Consider the following 17,482-nt stretch of genomic DNA (forward strand, 5'->3'; position numbering starts at 1 on the left):
AGACAGACACTTTGTTTCTCCCTTACAGGTAGGGAAAATGAAATCCTGCTTCCAAGGTTATACACAGTAAGTCTCCCTCCTGAAGGCTACATCCCAGATAATCCAAGAACAGATAGTCCCACAAATGCTGAAAACTCAGAGAGTAGTGATGATGCAGCAGGTAAGGAATTGCTCTAAATGATATTTTCTATAATACATTTTCTTTAAGAAAGAGATGTTTAACAACACAATTATAAGGTAAAACCTAACTGGAGCAACCTGGTATTTAACTGTTGCTGCCAGTGGGTGTCGCTGTTTTGCAACAAAAAGAAGTGGCTTTTCTTAAGATGTGTGTGTCCACATGGGCTGACTTTCTATTTTAGAATTAAAGGGCCAAATTCAGCACTTGGTTACATCTTTGCAATGCCATAGATGTTAATGAAGTTGCAGAGATGTATCTAAGGATAGAATTTGACTAGCTCCTTCTTTGGTAGCTCAGGTGCCACATATGAAGAAAGAGCTCAGATTAGCTGTGCAGTGAAGATGTACTCTGAGTTAATTCCTGCTGGAGTTCTCCACATGTACACGGCAACCAAGCAGTGGCTGAAGTTCACCCAATTGCTGATACTCAAATGGACAAGGGAAATATTAATTCTTTTGAAGTTTATCTCCACCAGTATGGAATCAGGAGTCTGGCTGATCCTTGGAGGTGTGAGGGTGAAGATCCCAGGTTCTAACCTCACGGGATCTACAAGCAGGAGACTGGAAACAAAGACCTTGAAAGCCATTAAAAAGAGCAGCCTGGGGAAATGGGGTAGGGGAAAGGAGAGAGAGAGAGAGAGAGACACTGGAGAGAGAGAGAAGCAGACTGTATCTTTTACTTAGTCTACTTAGTCTACAGGATTAAATTCAATAAGGACAAATGCACAGTACTTCATGTAGGAAGGAACAATCCGTTGCACACATGCAAAATGGGAAATGACTACCTAGGAAGGAGTACTGCGGAAAAGGATCTGGGGGTCATAGTGGACCACAAGTTAAATATGAGTCAATCGTGTAACACTGTTGCAAAAAAAGTGAACGTCATTCTGGGATGTATTAGCAGGAGTGTTGTAAGCAAGACACGAGAACTAATTCTTCCACTCTACTCCGCGCTGATTAGGCCTCAACTGGAGTATTGTGACCAGTTCTGGGTACCACATTTCAGGAAAGATGTAGACAAATTGGAGAAAGTCCAGAGAAGAGCAACAAAAAATGATTAAAGGTCTAGAAAACATGACCTATGAGGGAAGATTGAAAACTGTTATCCTGTCCCCTCTGTCTTCTCGTTTCCAGACTAAACAAACCCAATTTTTTCAAAAGGTTGTTACAAGGAGGAGGGAGAAGAATTGTTGTTCTTACCTCTTATCCTCTAACCTCTGAGGATAGGACAAGAAGCAATGGGCTTAAAATGCAGGAAGGGTGGTTCAGGTTGGACATTAGGAAAAACTTCCTAACTGTCAGGGTGGTTAAGCACTGGAATAAATTGCCTAGGGAGATTGTGGAATCTCCATCATTGGAGATGTTTAAGAGCAGGTTAGACAAACCCCTGTCAGGGACGGTTTAAATAATGGGGGACTGGAGTAGATGACCTCTCAAGGTCCCTTCCAGTCCTATGATTCTATGATTTAAAAGTCAGACCAACACAGCTACATTGGTCAGTGATGTGAAAAAAACACACTCCTGACAGACATAACTATGCCAGCCTAACCCCAAGTGTGAACACAATTAAGTCCGCTGAAGAATGCTAGAAGTCAACTAACTAACTTAGTTCGAGGAGGTGTAGGCTGTTGGGAGGAGTTCAGAAAAAGTTCTTCTGTTGGTGTAGGTTGCATTTACACACTAGGGCGCTATGCTGGCACAGCTAGGCTAATGTAGCTATGCTAGTATAGTCTCTGTAGTGCAGACACAGCCTTGGTCCCTGTGAGGAGGAGGAGGGTGCCAAGGGTAAGTCAGGCCTACCTAAATCTTGAGAGAAATGCTAATCTTTGGTGTTTTGTTATTTTAACCCTTTTTCTCTTTGTTTGATCTGTTTCTACAGATAAGTACATAATACTTTGTGTTGAACAAACTTTTCTCTGTCATTTTTCATGCTGTTCTCAGTCCAGGAGGGAAGTCTGTAGCACAGCCAAAACACAGTTGGACCTGCAAAGTAACCTGGGTGTTAAACAGGGATGCTGTAATGTGGAGACTCAGGCTCAGAATAGAGTAAATCATGGGGTTCCCCTACAGAGACAGAAGGGAAAGCATGAGCTTGTCACTTGAAAGAGGTGCCCACAGAGAGAATGAGTGAGGGGTCAAAGACATAGGTTACCCTGGAACTGTGACATCACAAAAAAAAGTTTAGGGTGATCTTTCTCCATATAAAGACTGTGGACAGTCTTTTTCATTTATAAAAAAATCCATTTATAAAAACAGAATATACACTAGCAAGGTTATTTTATTAAAATTCTGTTGGGATTTAAAAATAAAAACCAATTTCGTTAAACCATTTCTCTTCTTCTAAATGCCCTTTAAGGTGGTTGATCTTCCCCTGCAGGAAGCTATTCGAGAACCAAATTTAAATTGTGCACTTTTTTCTTTGTGTTAAATCAGACTCACATTCTGAATAATACACCAATTCTTAATTTATTGTTAAGATTTATTTTAATAACACAATTATCATAGACAGGTTACTGGGTTTCTACTTTGCAGTGCATATAGTTGAAACTTCTTGTCCTAAGTTTCAAGGCCTTGATGGACAATCTCTGCTGACCCCTTTAACTTGGTCTCCTTTCACGCTCCTTACACAGACAGGTGTACACACATGCCCCTTTTCCACATTTCACAAACATGAGTGAATTAGGAATCCCCAGTCTCATGTGGTAATATCATTTTACAAGTGGAGAAAATGAGGCACTTAGATGACTTGAGAGTAAAACATGGGATGATAAAGAGCACAGGCCTGAGAGTCATCTCAATGCCCTATGCTTTAACCATCAGACCATTTTCATTATGATACCAGTCCTGGACTACTGTGGTTATGTTCCTCATCTGCTGTTTAAATATTTAACTGAAGCAATATTTGCATATTGGGTACCAATATATTTTATAATAATGAAGTATAAAACTTACAATCGTATTATAGCTCCTCCTTTAAAGATAGTACAAACATTGCATTCAAATTTTTGCAATGACTGCTTTACTGATTTATGGCTGTTCAACTCATGGGTATAGTCACTGTAACTCATGAAAATAAAACATGCCTCTCTCCTCTTAAGCATCCTTTCATTCTTTTTATTTTAAGTGAATAAATGTGTATATCTAATACATCTGTTTCACTCCGCCAGTTCTGAGCTCACTTTTGTGGTTTAAACTTACTTTTTCCAGTACTCCAAAATTTTGATTGCAAATATAGTTTCTCGACCTCTTTTTTTGCAAGGAGTATTCGCACAGAACCACTCATTGACTATTCTGACCAATGGAAGGCAGTCTCTGATTTACTTGATGCCTCTCTCAGATGTTCAGAAGGAGTCAATTTAGACTCTAATCACTTGTACAATAGTTGATAAAAGCAACTGTATTTATTTTTAACAGATTAATGCTAATCCTACAAAGATTTACCCATATGCCTAATTTTATGCACATGAATAGTCGCATTGAAATGAAAGCATATAAACTTCACCAGTAAAATTTAATCCATGCATAAATCTTTGCAGGATTGAGGCCATAATCTCAAAGAAGGCTCAAAAAATACAGCAAGAACAGTTTAAATAATTGCACGGTGGAGATTTTTCCCTGGGCTTTTTTAACTAGGTGTAGTTACAGGCTGTAAAAATATGATATATGTAAAAACAAAATTTCTTAAGTGAAAGTAACAGCATCCTGTGATGTGATCCTTAGGGCAGATACAAAGCTATCCCATATCACTCCCTTGATGCTCTCTTGCTAGCAGAGTCTCAAAGCTCTTAACACCTAAAACATATTGCCTGCTTACTGACATTTTACTGCTGCTAATAGTTTTCCATTTCTAACTTCCTGGCTCAGGAAAGTAACTTTCTTTCACAGGAGCGGTATGAAAATATTTTTAATTAGACCAAATGAGGGTTTTGTTTAATCAAACATGCACCCAGCTAAAGACTTTGCCCAGATGAATAAACATCTTGGGCCTGATTCTGGTCTTAGTTATATCCCAGTAGTGACTCTCTTGAAATGTAAAATTACTGTGACAGTGATCAAAACTAGACCCCAGGTGAAGGTTCATTATTGAGTGTTAACACTCCCATTAATGGATGGCTGATTCTTCATATCAACAGCTATAATGTTGCTTTATAAACATATCTGTTGATGTTATAGCTAGATAATTCCTTTGTTTTTAACATACTGGCAGTGCCGCTACTAATGGCACTATAACACAACTTCGGAAATTAAGACACAATCTTTTCTGCATATGTAACTCTGTTGCAGCAAACCCTTAAGAATAATTTATCCAGGCCAGACTCTGTCTATCGCCACCATCCGGATCAAACCAGTTCAAATTGAGGAAACAATTCCCTGTTGGCTTAATTCCCACTTTATTTCCTACTTCATCATTTTCTGTTGTGCTGATTGTTTTATTTGGAATTTATGCCAGTAGCAAACAAGACTTCATAGAGGGTGTCACAGTTTAGGGCAACTGTATTTCCCCTCTGTGATCCAGCAAGTGCTTCCACTTTAGACTCCCAGCTCTCCAGCTGTCACCTCTATTGAGCAGGTACACATGTCTCTCTCCCTCTTGACCAGGATATTTCCAGGTTGCAGACTTCTCCGTTTACTCTGTGAATTCCTCAGCAAGAAAGCTTGCCTCAGCTGGCCTGCTTTGCCTTCATTCCTCAGAGGCAATATACAGCATGACTGCCCAGAGTTATATTTCCATACAAATATTTCTAAGCAAGCACATCTATTCTTAAGATGAAAACATTACAGAGAAAAAGTATTGAGAACAATAGAAGAACCTACACACATGTTAATAAGCTTACCAAAAATCACCCCAGCTCCAGCAAGGCCTCTGCCAGGTGAACAGCTCTTCAACCTTCCTTTCCCCTCTCCTCACTCCCCTGTTTTTTTTTCCTCCCCTGTGGCTACAAGTCCGTAACTACTTTAGCTCAGAACAAGCCCCACCATGAATCCGAGTCACTGCTTTAAACAGTTTGGGTCTTTGATCTGTCATCCTGTAACAGGTGATCAGCAGACAAAAGGTTCAGGGCTCCAGAAGGATCCTCAAGGCAAAGCTTCAAAAGGCTGAGTTCTTGTGTAACCAAAGGGTTTACATTTGCATACATCTTCCTCTGGAAATTTCCTGGGAAACCCACTTAACTTTAAAAGTTCACATTGTTTCAACTGGTCCCTTTTGAAGCTCATAATACTTCTACTCCTGGGGGAATTCTGCGCCACTGCACAATGCAGAATTTGCACAGAAATTATTGTTCTGTGCAGAATTTCCCCCCCCCCCCCCCCCCCCCCCCCAAAAAAAAATGGGCTGCAGAGCTGCTGGCCACCACTAGGGGCTGCTGGACCTGGCAGAGCCCAGCTCACAAATAGAAGAGACTGCTTGGTGGAGGGGGAGGGAGCTGGAGGGTTCTGGGCATCTGTGCTTCCCTGCTGTGCCCTGAAGGAAGGAGGCAGTGTGCAGGAAACTCCACACAAGCCTGGGACCCACCATCAGGCTGTTTTTCCCTCTGGATCCCTGGGCTCTGGAAAGGTAGGGAGTGCAAGTGTCTGAGCTGGGGGGGCCTACTGCTGGGCTCTGGAGGGCGGGGTGCAGGTGTTTGGGCTTCGGGGGCCCTGCTGCTGGGCTCTGGCAGGGAAGGGGTATTAGTATCTGGACTGGGGGTGCCCCGCTGCTGGGCTCTGGTGAGGATAGAGAGGGTCTGGGTGCCTGGGCTGGGGGGTGCCCTGCAGCTGGGCCCTGGGGGTAGAGGGTGCAGGTGTCTGTGCTGGGGGGTCCCTGCAGCTGGGCTCTGGGGGGAAGGAGGTGTGGGTGTCTGGCTCCCACATCTGGCTCTGGGCGGGAGGGGACAGAGAAACAGGAACTGCGTTGTCATAGGAGTTTCTTTAACTTCTACTCCTGGGGGAATTTTTTTTGTCTGTATTGTTAGACATAGTTTCTAACAGATATTTTGAAATAAATTACCAAAATAATTGAAACTGGAGTGATTATATAGTGTTATTTTGACAAATAAAATATGCAAGATTTTGCAGAATTTTAAAATATTGTGTGCAGAATTTATATAAACCACAGGAGTACGCTTTCCAGGGTTTAGGTTAATCAGATCTCCTAAAATCCCACAATAATACATAAACATTTTCATTTTTAATATAGTGAACTCCTAAGATACTTAAACTTAAACTTCATTTAATTAATTCAATAAGGTTTGTCCAGGATATAGCAATATAGAAATTGCCATATCTGTCACAGAAGGTTCATGCCACTAATCCCCTCTTTGGTTACGTCATTGTGTCCAAGTCCCTCCTTCAGTATTCCTTGCAGGAGCTGCAAAAACTGATGAGATGTTACTGTGAGCTGCAATTACCTAGGGAGGAAAAAATGGGCTAGAAAGCCATAGAAGCTTTTCTCAAAATTCCAGAATGGCCACACAATCCCAGACAATCTGCACAAAAGCCCAGACCTTCACTACACAAAGTTCTGTTTGAATTCTTAGCCTGTTCAGGTGTGTTTAGGAGTGTCTGAAAATAAATACAATCCCATGTGCACAGAGGAATATATGCCCTCACACATCTGTCTGTGTGCATGCATGATTCTTTGAAAATGTGTATTTATATGATTGCTTTATAGCTGCTAGAATCATAAAATATGATCATATCAAGTGAAACACGGGGTGCTATGGACATGTTGATCAAAATAATTATAGTGACACTCTTTTGAATAATATCTGTAAAATGTTCTCATTCATATCTTTTTACTGTGATCCTAGTGTATGGAGTGCTGCCATCTGTTTAGCCATTAAATCTAATTTATTTCCTTTAGAAGTGCAACAATAGTATAATGACAAGAGATTAATTGCATTTGGGTACAATATCAATGGTAATTGGATTGTAGACTTTTCTAAGTTTATTCCGCTGCAAGGTCAGACAGGAACTAGCTAATGTATTCCTGCAGGTCAATTTGCCTTCTGAGATATTGCCTCCTGAATTATTGGGCCCTGCTGCTAATCCCACGTTCATTCATCTCGATTTATTTGACCTATATATTTTTTTTATGGCCTGATCCAGTGTTCACTGAAGCCAATGGAATGCCATTGACTTTAAAGAGGGAAGATACAACATCATCAGGCATAAAAAAATAGGAGCAGATAGCCCGGAAAAAGACGTTTTACTACATAAAACTCAGTCATGGTAAAATGTAATATCAAGCATTTAGATTGAGAACTTAAACCCAGTCTGTTTTGTTTTATAAATTGAAATACTTTTTCATTTTTAATATGTAACTATTTGTCAGCTTTGGAATGTAGCAGGGTCAGCCCTAAGATGCTGCACATCTCTATATCCATTATTCCTCTTCCTCTTTTCTGTGATAGTTGCCTTGTGGTTGATCTGGCTAGAAGATGAGAATTCTAATTTATGACAGTCTTCTCCAGGCTTGAGTCTGAGGAAGAAAAAGAACAATAAAGTATATCTAGGTGAATATCCATCACTCTGTTTGCACATTATTCTAAGTGCTTCAAGCTCTTTTCCCTATCGTGAAGGATAAATAATATACATTGCTACTGTATTTACCCTTAGTTTAATTACATATACATCATTGTCACTGCATACGTTATTTTCAGGTAAAAAAGCCTTGGGTTGCATCTTGATGCTTCATCTATGATGCTTGATACTTGTTTTGTACAGTTCCAATACATATTACAGGATTGTTTGAAGATGACTGGGCTCCGCTGTTGGGTTCCTTCTATAAAAGATCTTGCACAGAGGAGGGAGGGTTGTTTTGTTTTTCCATGTAGGTGCTCTTCAAAAACTGTGTTCTCTTTCAAGAGAAACATGCAACATAGACTCAACAAATACTCTTAAGATTAGGATCTGAGGGCTGTATGCACAAAATAAGTTAAGCTTTGTGACACTGAGAGTCATACCACCTGGCTTCTAGGCTCCTAGAAAATCACTAATTCACAGAGCCCGATTTAGGTGCCTAGGCTCCTATACAATGAAAGGGGATAGTTAGGCACCTTATACTGTGATTCACAAAAAACAATATGCTAAAGGAGGAGCCGTCTAAGCTAGCAACTGGGAGATGCCAATGCGATGGATGTGTGATCAGACCCACCACTCTCAGACAGAGGCAACTATTGCTGCTAGGAATTCATAGAGGGGGAGGAGGTTGACTTCCCTTATCGCTTGTAGCCGGTGGTTAGAGTACTCATTGGGATGTGGAATACGCCTGGGTTCAAGTCCCCCATCCCCATGAGGGGGAGAAGGGATTTGAACCCAGGGGTATTCCACATCCCACGTGAGTACCCTAGCCTCCAGGCTAAAAGTTATGAGGGAGGTCCTTTTCCTCAGCTGTCTTCTGAGAACTCGCCTGAGGGGCCCAATGAGTCAGCCTCTGAGCACAATGGAGGCAGCCAAAAGCCTGTCTACCCTGGTTCATTAATTTCTCTAGGGCTTAAGTGAGAGGTAGGCATCCAGATGCCTAGAGAGAGGCAGCAATGTGCATGTTCAGAGGCACAAACATTGGTGCCCAAGGAACTTTTACTGCAAAAACTTTTTGGGGCCAAGTGAGTTTAAACACCTTCGGGATTTGGCTGGAGTTTTGTGTATCACAGTGGTCCCGAAAGTGGGACTAAGGCACCTAACACAGGGACTTCATTTTGTGCACATATTGAGATATTTGCAGGAATTGGGCCGTTAGTGATCTAAAGCCTGATCAGTCTCATTTGATGCATTATAGGGTTTTAAACAGAAGAAGGAATAGAATAGAAGGAAAAATGCAGAGTTCTTACTTTCTCTTACAAATATTTCTCTGTATTCACTTTGATATTACATATTTTTAAACTCACGTAGCTAACTTACTTTTAGCACTAAACTTAATGCTTTCTGACAAGGGCATTAACACAAACTTCAATGTTGAAGCTATAGATAAGCTATCATCCATCAAATTCTGGTAGCTAAGTCAATATCTTCATAGCTTCAAGCTCTTTAATTTTGATCTCTGACTGCCAATTTTTTTCCATATTATCTCTTTACTTAAATATACTTCTCCAGGATAAGCCCCTTGCGATGCACCATCTTGTTTATAAGGGCATTCTGAATGAAAGCAGAGCAATGAGAAGTTACATTATCGTGTATTCACTTACTCTGACTTAGTACGCAGCATTAGCTGAACTTTTTTTTAAGCTAATGAACTAGAGTTGAACTGCAGACCTTTTATTTCTTATTTCAAGGTAGGTTAAACAATAATGCTATACCATGCAAAAAAAGTTAACTGTTTTTGTTTAATTTAACTCCCTCTCCTCAAAAAAATAAACCCTTAAAAGGAGCAGTTGCTCCAATATGTTCAGTAATGCTCTCCATGAGAGCCTGTCTGTCATAAGCAATAATAGCATATAACATATAAAGTAACTTTTATCATGCTTGATGTGAAGCACAGGGATCTACTCTCTCTGTGAAGTGCATTCATATTATGTTTATTTTTTGTGTAGTGCCCCAAAGTGTGTTAGGTGTTTTCCTGGATGCAGGGTAGAACAGATCCCTGTGCCAGAGATCTTGTATTCTAAAAAGACAGTATGCAACCAAAAGAATAGGGGAACCTAGATCAGCAGATAAAGAAAGCAGCAGGTTTTTTTCTTCCTTACTTGGTCACCCCTGTTTTATTCCTGCCCCAATCTCAGTTATGTATTTCCTGTTTTTTAAACTGTAGTGTTGTGTATGTAATCTACTGTTACTGCCAACGTGGCGATGAGCTACATAATCTCAAGTGAGATAAGACCATATACCATTCTTTCAGTGTAGGAGAGTAGGGCCAGATTGCACTTGGCCTATCCACTCACATAAGGCCCACCCCCGTATGGCCTCTCCAGACTAAGTCCAAGTACAAAGGAGATAGTAAGTTCTGCATTTCCCCCACTGTAAGCAGGTGGACAGAAAGCACGTTGGGAGTGGAGAGGCAAGGCTCTGCAAACTCCCCATCCTCTGCCCACTACTCTCTCATCCTCCCATTTTAGCGTTTTTGGGTGGAGGGAGAAGAGGAGGAGGAATGGGTATGAAGCATTGCACCATCGTTTGGGAAGGCTGTGCAGGGGTATGACAGTGTGCCTTACTTCCTGCTATGTCCCTGTGCAGATGCATAAGCTGGTCCATCATCTAGCCCAAATCTCATAGACTACACACTGCCTCTTTTACTGGGCAGGTTGCAAAAGTACAATATAGCCTTACATAAGTACACTGTTCCAGATTTCCTTCCTGATAAACTGGGGCAACTAAGCCACTTGGTAATAGAGCTGAGCTTTGAGCTTCATGAAGGAGAATCTCATCTTGTGATTTTACTTTTTTTTAAGTATAGTTCTGTTTTAAAAAAAAAAAAAAGTTTTTTGAAAATAAGAACGGCCATACTGGGTCAGACCAATGGTTCATCTAGCCCAGTATCCTGTCTTCCAACAGTGGCCAATGCCAGGTGCTTTAGAGGGAATGAAAATATAAATGAAAGTGACTACTGGAGATGAAAAAAACCCCAGTACTTCTGCAGCAGGAGGCTGGGGCAGAGAGGGAGAACATAAAGATGTCCCTCATCATACTTTTTACATACAGTAGAAACTGAGAGTTACGAACACCTTGGGAATGGAGTTTGTTTGTAACTCGGTAATGTTTGTAACTGAAGAAAATGTTAAGGTTATTCTTTCAAAAGTTTACCACTGAACTTTGACTTCATACAGCTTTGAAACTTTATATGCAGAAGAAAAATGCTGTTTTCCCTTTTTTTAATAGTTTGTTTAACACAGTACTGTACTGTATTTGCTTTTTTTTTTTTTTTTGGTCTTTGCTGCTGCCAGATTGTGTGCATCTGGTTCCAAATGAGGGGTGTGGTTGACCGGTCACTTCATAACTCTGGTGTTTGTAACTTTGAAGTTCTACTGTAAATAAGTCCGTTAAATATAGGGATTTATCCCAAAGAATTCTTAGGGCACTAATTTGATCCTGTTAGACAAGAATTTTTTATATTTCAGGGAATGGTGATTGTTTCACAGGTCTCCTCAAAAATATTAGTCAGCTCTATTTGTAAAACATTCAGCCCACACTGAAATGGGGATTTTGCTGCCCATGGCTTACTCAGGCAGCTGCTGCTTCTTGTGCATCTATTAGGGTTGATTTGTTAAAGAAGATCTGGTGCAGGCATGCGAGGAAGGCTTAGTAATATAAAAATCGGTGGTTGTTGAGGCGATTCATGTTTGACTCATGTGCTTGGCCACTTGCTCACTAGGTTTATTAAAACTTGGAGTGAGTGTACAGAACCAGTGCACCCCACACCTGTAGGGAGGAAGAGGGTTAGCCTTGCAAGGCAACAACAAGCCTGTTTGATTGATCAGTAGCAGTGTTTGAGTACAAATGAATATTGCAGCAATATGGAGTTTCCCTTTATTTTTTTAGTAGTTTACATTTAACACAGTACTGTACTGTATTTGCCTTTTGTGTGTGTGTGTGTGTCTCTCTGTCTCTGTTGCTGCCCGATTGCATGCTTCCAGTTCCAAATGAGGTGTGTGGTTGACCAATCAGCTCATAACTCTGAGGTTCTCCTGTATAACTTCCTTCCTCATCACAGAATCCAGATGTTTTTTGCCCTTAGAAAGAAAAAAAAAAAGAGCATATACTTTTAAAGGGAACCTACAAACAAAATCACATTTAATTTAGGATTGTATTGAGAATGTCCTCAGTAGTAAGGGTAAGAGGGGCATTCAGAGTTTTATTTGACTTAAATTTAACATAATATTGTAGTCTGTTTTTTGAAGCCCATGATGTGTCCAGACTCACTAATTTCTGCTCCATGGAATGGCAGTAGGCAGGCGATATCCAGTTTACCACAGATTTCTTTGCGATTGCAACTGGTTTATAAGGGACAAGGATTTTCTCATCTCACACCCCTTCTTTTTTAACTGTTTTTTTTTTTAAATCTTTTTATACTCTATCAGCTTGATTCCACAAATGCCTAGTTACAGGAGTTATTCCTTCTCATGAGGCTATTATGGATTTGTAAGATGGGGACTTTATTTAGTTTTTTTTTTTTTAAGTAAGTAATACTTTTTTAAAAACAAAACTGGAATTTGACATACCCTGCATGTCCAATAGGTCAACGAGCAAGTAACAGTGATAAATGGTGGCTGTGGCTTTCCTGGGACATTGAAAGGTCAGGGGAGAAAATGGTAAATGTGTTTGAATAATGTGCTTGATATTCCAGCTCCCGGGTTATTTTGGGACATTCAGCCCATAATTCTCACCATATTCAAATAATTAAAAAAAAAATCTATCACCTTGTAATCAAGAAATCAATAATTTTTGCTTATTGTAAAACTCTAGGTGTTTGGACCTGACTTACTAAATTTTATTAAATTATATTTATATTCATTTCCCCCCTCAAAGTGTAAGTTTATGTGTAACAGAAATACCATTCCTTCCATAGTCCTCACCATCTGTATTTGTCTGTTTCCTAAATGCCAGCATCTCCACAACCACATGTATCATGGTAAGAAGTCTTGAGCTTCTACATACTATTGATTTTTTAAGCTGCTATTCCAAGTGGCGTTAGACATTGTTCTTACAGCAACTATAAATACAGTAGGCCTTTTCACGAACCTAGAAAGACAGGATTTCTACCTAGAGAGCTAGCTGTGATGTCAGTTAAAGACCATAAACATTAGGGTGGGGATGTGGTAAGGAAAGGCAAAGATTACAGCAATGTTATCATACAGTGATTTAGTTTAGGCTTGGGCATAAATTAATGGTTCAATGGAGATTTTAAAATTATATTTATACACTACTGGTTCACTTTGTGTATGCATTGGAGAAGAGTGAGTCTTGAAGATTTGAATGACAGAAGAGTAGGTTATAAAGTATTTGGAGCCAGGACTATGAATGTCAAGAGATGGAGAGAAACACCACCATCACCACCCCACACATGTAGTGAAGAGATATTTAAATGGTGTTTATGGCATTTACATTGTTTTATTTAGCTGTGTATAATATATTTCTCCCTTCACCATCTTTTTGCCTTCCTGAATTAAATTCTTAGTTTCTCAAAGGACCTGACTGGCCTGTCTCTCTTACACTCCTGTAAATCAGGAGTAGCATGAAATCAGTGGATCTACATGGGTGTCAGACTGGGGTAAGTGGGAGGAGAACTGGGGCCTTTGGCTGACTGTTTCCAGTGTTTCCAAGCTTGTTTGGTTAGACATTCCCCCCCCCCCCCCCTTATGACGAGTTGTGCCTATCAGCCACTTTGTGCTTTCACACCATGCCATGGTTCAATGGCAGTGTCTCACCAATTTTTTTTCTCCCTTTCCTGGTTGTTTTCTCATTCTTTCCTCTATCTTATACTTTTTATTTCCTGCCCCCCGCCCACCCAGTCTCTTTTCCTCTCTAGACTGCTGCTATATGTTCTCTTTCTTCCCCTGCAGCTGTGCTGCAGGCTTCTTGTTGTCATAGTGATAGCAGGCAACTTGCAGGAAGGGGAAAGGAAGAAAATATGCAGCTTCTGTCTGGTTGCAGGGACCTACAGAGGAGGACAGGCACGCGGACCTGCCTCAAGGTCCACCTCATTCAAACCCCTAATGCTGCTAGGAACTCTAAAGGTATTAGAACATACCAATTAACCCTTTCCTCATCAATGCACAATTTCCTTCTGAACCTGTACTTCCGTATTAAAGTTGACCTGCAGCAGCATGATACAGTGAATAGGGCCCTGGACTGGGAGTCAGAAATCCTTAGTTCTGTTTGTGGTGTTGACTCACTGTGACCGACTTTGAGTAGTTTGCTTCACCTTTCGCCGCCTCAGTATCTCCGCCTGTAATATGGAAATAATTATTCTAACCCTCCTTTTATAGATCTCAAAGAACTTTACAGATTATTATTCATACACAGTATTCTGATTTTGGCATCAGTTGCGTGGTTGACAGTATGTAAAACTATAATCCCCAATAGTGCCCCCTCTATCTACTAACCTTCCAATATCACCACTGAATGGTATATTGTTTCTCTTACTCACCTAGGCCCATGTGTCCACTGGTGCACATCTAATTATGCTCTCTGTTTTGCACACACCAGGCTCAAGCATATGACCCTGAGCCACTGCTACCCCAAAAATATACATTTGCAAGATGAGGTTGTGCTGGGTCATGTAGGTTTACACATACATTTGGAAGCTTGTGCACCTATGACAGGTGCAATCACTTAAGTGCACATCTACTTGAAACTGGCTCTTACTCTCCAACCTAACTTATTCCAATGGACTTGTTTCAGTTCTCTCTCATCGTTAAAAAAGGGGGGAGGAAGCATTGTGAGTGAATTTTGTACTAAAGGCTCCAATCAAGATCAGTGGCCCATTGGGCTAGACATTTTACCAAAACAGATGAAGAGACTGTCCCTGACCTGAAGAGTTTACAGTCAGTTTAAGGCATGATTCAGCAAGTCCATGTAACAATCTGTCTGAATAATATGGGGAAGGAAGATGAGGGCAACAGGAAAAAGAATGCATGTTACATCATAAGTTAGAGAAAACAATGCTGAGGCAGTCTCCATAGGAATGCTCACAGACCTCTTCTAGAAGATAGAATCATGCCAATCCAGTGATTTCCTTGTTATGGTTGTCTCATTCTACTTGCTGATATAACTATAATGGCCCTTTGTAGGGTCATGGCCACAGGTTGTTACCGCTTTTAGGGTACTGGTTCAATTCTGTCTCAGGTTGGGAAATTTAATGGCTCAAAGGATGGTGCTTTAAATGTCTACGTTACTGACTTCTACCAGCACAGATTAGTAGTGACTGAAAGTCATTGCCTTTAAGTGCTTTGGGGTGATCTGTGTGAAATGAGTTGCTAGTGGACAGTCATATTCAGTACAGCATTCAGCCTTTAAAGTTGACTTAATCAGCACTTTGTAGCGGTGTTGTCGCTCTATTGGTCCCAGGATATTAGAGAGTCAAGGTAGGTGAAATAATATATTTTACTAGACCAACTTCTGTTGATGTAAAAGGAAAGCTTTCAAGCTATGTAGACCTCTTCTGGTCTGTGTAGCTCAAAAGCTTGTCTCTTTCACCAACAGAAGTTCGTCCAACAAAAGATACTAATCAGCATTGTTGTAGGTCATGGGTTTTTGTTTGTTTTTTGTTTTGGTTTGGTTTGAGATACTCGGATGCAGTGGAAAATGCAAGGGTTAAATGGACATAAAAACTCACTTTTATGAATTATCTATCTGGAGCAGGGTTGAAGTTACATTTGAGTGGGGTGGTATATTCCAAAAAGTTACACTTAGTTGCTGTATGTATTATACTTGTTCTCTAAATAAATAATATCTATGGCCTGATTATCGCTCATCCTGCTGTTGTAATGTACTCCTATCCTGCTCTCCATGACCAGTATGGTACTATCCAAAATGAATCTGCTGAAATTCTTTCTTTCCCATGGATCAAATCACATCATGTCCTTCTTCAAATTCCTTCACTAGCTTTCCCTTTGGACGCTGTACCAAGTTTGAACTGCCTGCAATGCCTTGCGCAACTCTGCCCTGACCAATGTCTTGGATCTTGTTTATCATGTTGCTAACTCCAATTATGTCAGCCTTCCCACCCCATTAATTTCTTTTTCTTGTTCATATTTCCTTGTTGCTTTCAGTGCTTGTGGCTACAAAATTTGCTGATTTTTTTAATTGAACAACCTCCTGATCTTGTATACCACACAACTTTATGAGCATAAAAAACTCCAATTTTTCTAACTGCTATGCTTTATAGGTTTGTAAATTTCATGTCCATTGTTGTAAAAGCTGAAAATTGTTTACACCATGGTCAGGTGTATTTGGGATAGAACTACTAGTAACTTGGGGCCAGATCATGGCCTGTTGTGGGAATGTAATGGAGTACGTTACTCCTCAGCAGAGCTCTGGTAACATGCCTGTCAGTGCCAGGGAGTACACACAGCATCAGGTATAGAGTGGGTGCCATACATATATATCACCTATTTCCCAGGTTCAGCAGGGAACCAGGAGGCAGATTATGACTAAGCATCAATCTGCTTCTAGGCTGCTTTGACAGTATGCAGCCACATACACAGGCCTTTTATGGCACAGTCACAATTTAGCCCTTGATAAAGAAAGCCAATAACTTAAGTGACTGGACACATAGTTCACAAGCTGCAGCAAGATACTTAATTGCTTGGACCCAGTGTGATGATGCTATATTTCAAAAACTCCTCTGCAAGAAATCTGGAAGTTCTGATTGGTTCAAACATGCTGCTGCCTATGGGCCATATACTCCGCTAGTGTAATCAGCATAGCTTCATTGAAGCGAATGGTGCAACGCCAGTGTCCACCAGCTGGGAATCTAGCTGTGTGTGTCTGCAGTAGTGAAATCAGCTTTTTCCCACCTGTGAATCATTGCCAATATCCAACTGTTCCCTTCCTTTGTTGATGCAGAGACTTTGATCCATGCCTTTGTGGTGTCCTCTTGGATCAATTATTATAATGCTTCACTTGGCATTCTAACCCATTTGTTTAATAGGTTTCAATTTAGCTTAGATTTTGAGTAGTTCTAGGAAGTTCAAATTTGAGTCTGTCTTAGCTCAATTGAACTAACGACCTAGTTAAGTCTTTCATTAATTCTAACTAGCTTTGCTCGTATACCTTATAAATAAGAATCAAGTTACCTTCCTGAGTAACTCCTTACTTTCCCGCTTGGTTGATGGTTGTTGGCAAGAGCTTCCTTGCAGTTTCGCCTGGAAAAATGTTTCTCTATCTGATTTTGTTGAGGGCATGTGAGAAATACAGTAGAACCGCAGAGTTACGAACATAGAATCATAGAATATCAGGATTGGAAGGGACTTCAGAGGTCATCTAGTCCAACCCCCTGCTCAAAGCAGGACCAATTCCCAACTAAATCATCCCAGCCAGGGCTTTGTCAAGCCTGGCCTTAAAAACCTCTAAGGAAGGAGATTCCACCACCTCCCTAGGTAACCCATTCCAGCTTCACCACCCTCCTAGTGAAAAAGTTTTTCCTAATATCCAACCTAAACCTCCCCCACTGCAACTTGAGACCATTACTCCTTGTACACCACAGTTACAATCTGACCAGTCAACCATACACCTCATTTGGAACCAGAAATACACAATCAGGCAGCAGCAGAGACCAAAAAAGATAAAAAGGAAATACAATACAGTACTGTGTTAAATGTAAACTATTAAAAATAAAGGGAAAGTTTAAAAAAAAAAAAAAAGATTTGACATGGTAAGGAAACTG

At 40.5% G+C, this 17,482-nt stretch overlaps 1 protein-coding gene across 3 annotated transcripts in view; it reads left to right on the top strand.

Annotated features, from left to right (window-relative positions):
• The window catches only part of ERICH1 (glutamate rich 1), a 132,359-nt gene that overhangs the window by 41,070 nt on the left and 73,807 nt on the right, over positions 1-17,482 (top strand). For all 3 annotated transcript variants that reach the window (XR_002908903.2, XR_002908902.2, XM_024213799.3), the window contains exon 3: positions 29-160. Coding sequence is in view for 1 of the 3 variants with exons in the window: in XM_024213799.3 (XP_024069567.2) it covers positions 29-160 (132 nt within the window). In the remaining 2 variants the exon portion in view is untranslated. The remainder of the gene's footprint in view (positions 1-28; positions 161-17,482) is intronic.

Source organism: Terrapene carolina, unplaced genomic scaffold, assembly GCF_002925995.2.
Source record: "Terrapene carolina triunguis isolate 2854851 unplaced genomic scaffold, T_m_triunguis-2.0 Scaffold42, whole genome shotgun sequence".
Classification (NCBI taxonomy): domain Eukaryota; kingdom Metazoa; phylum Chordata; order Testudines; family Emydidae; genus Terrapene; species Terrapene triunguis.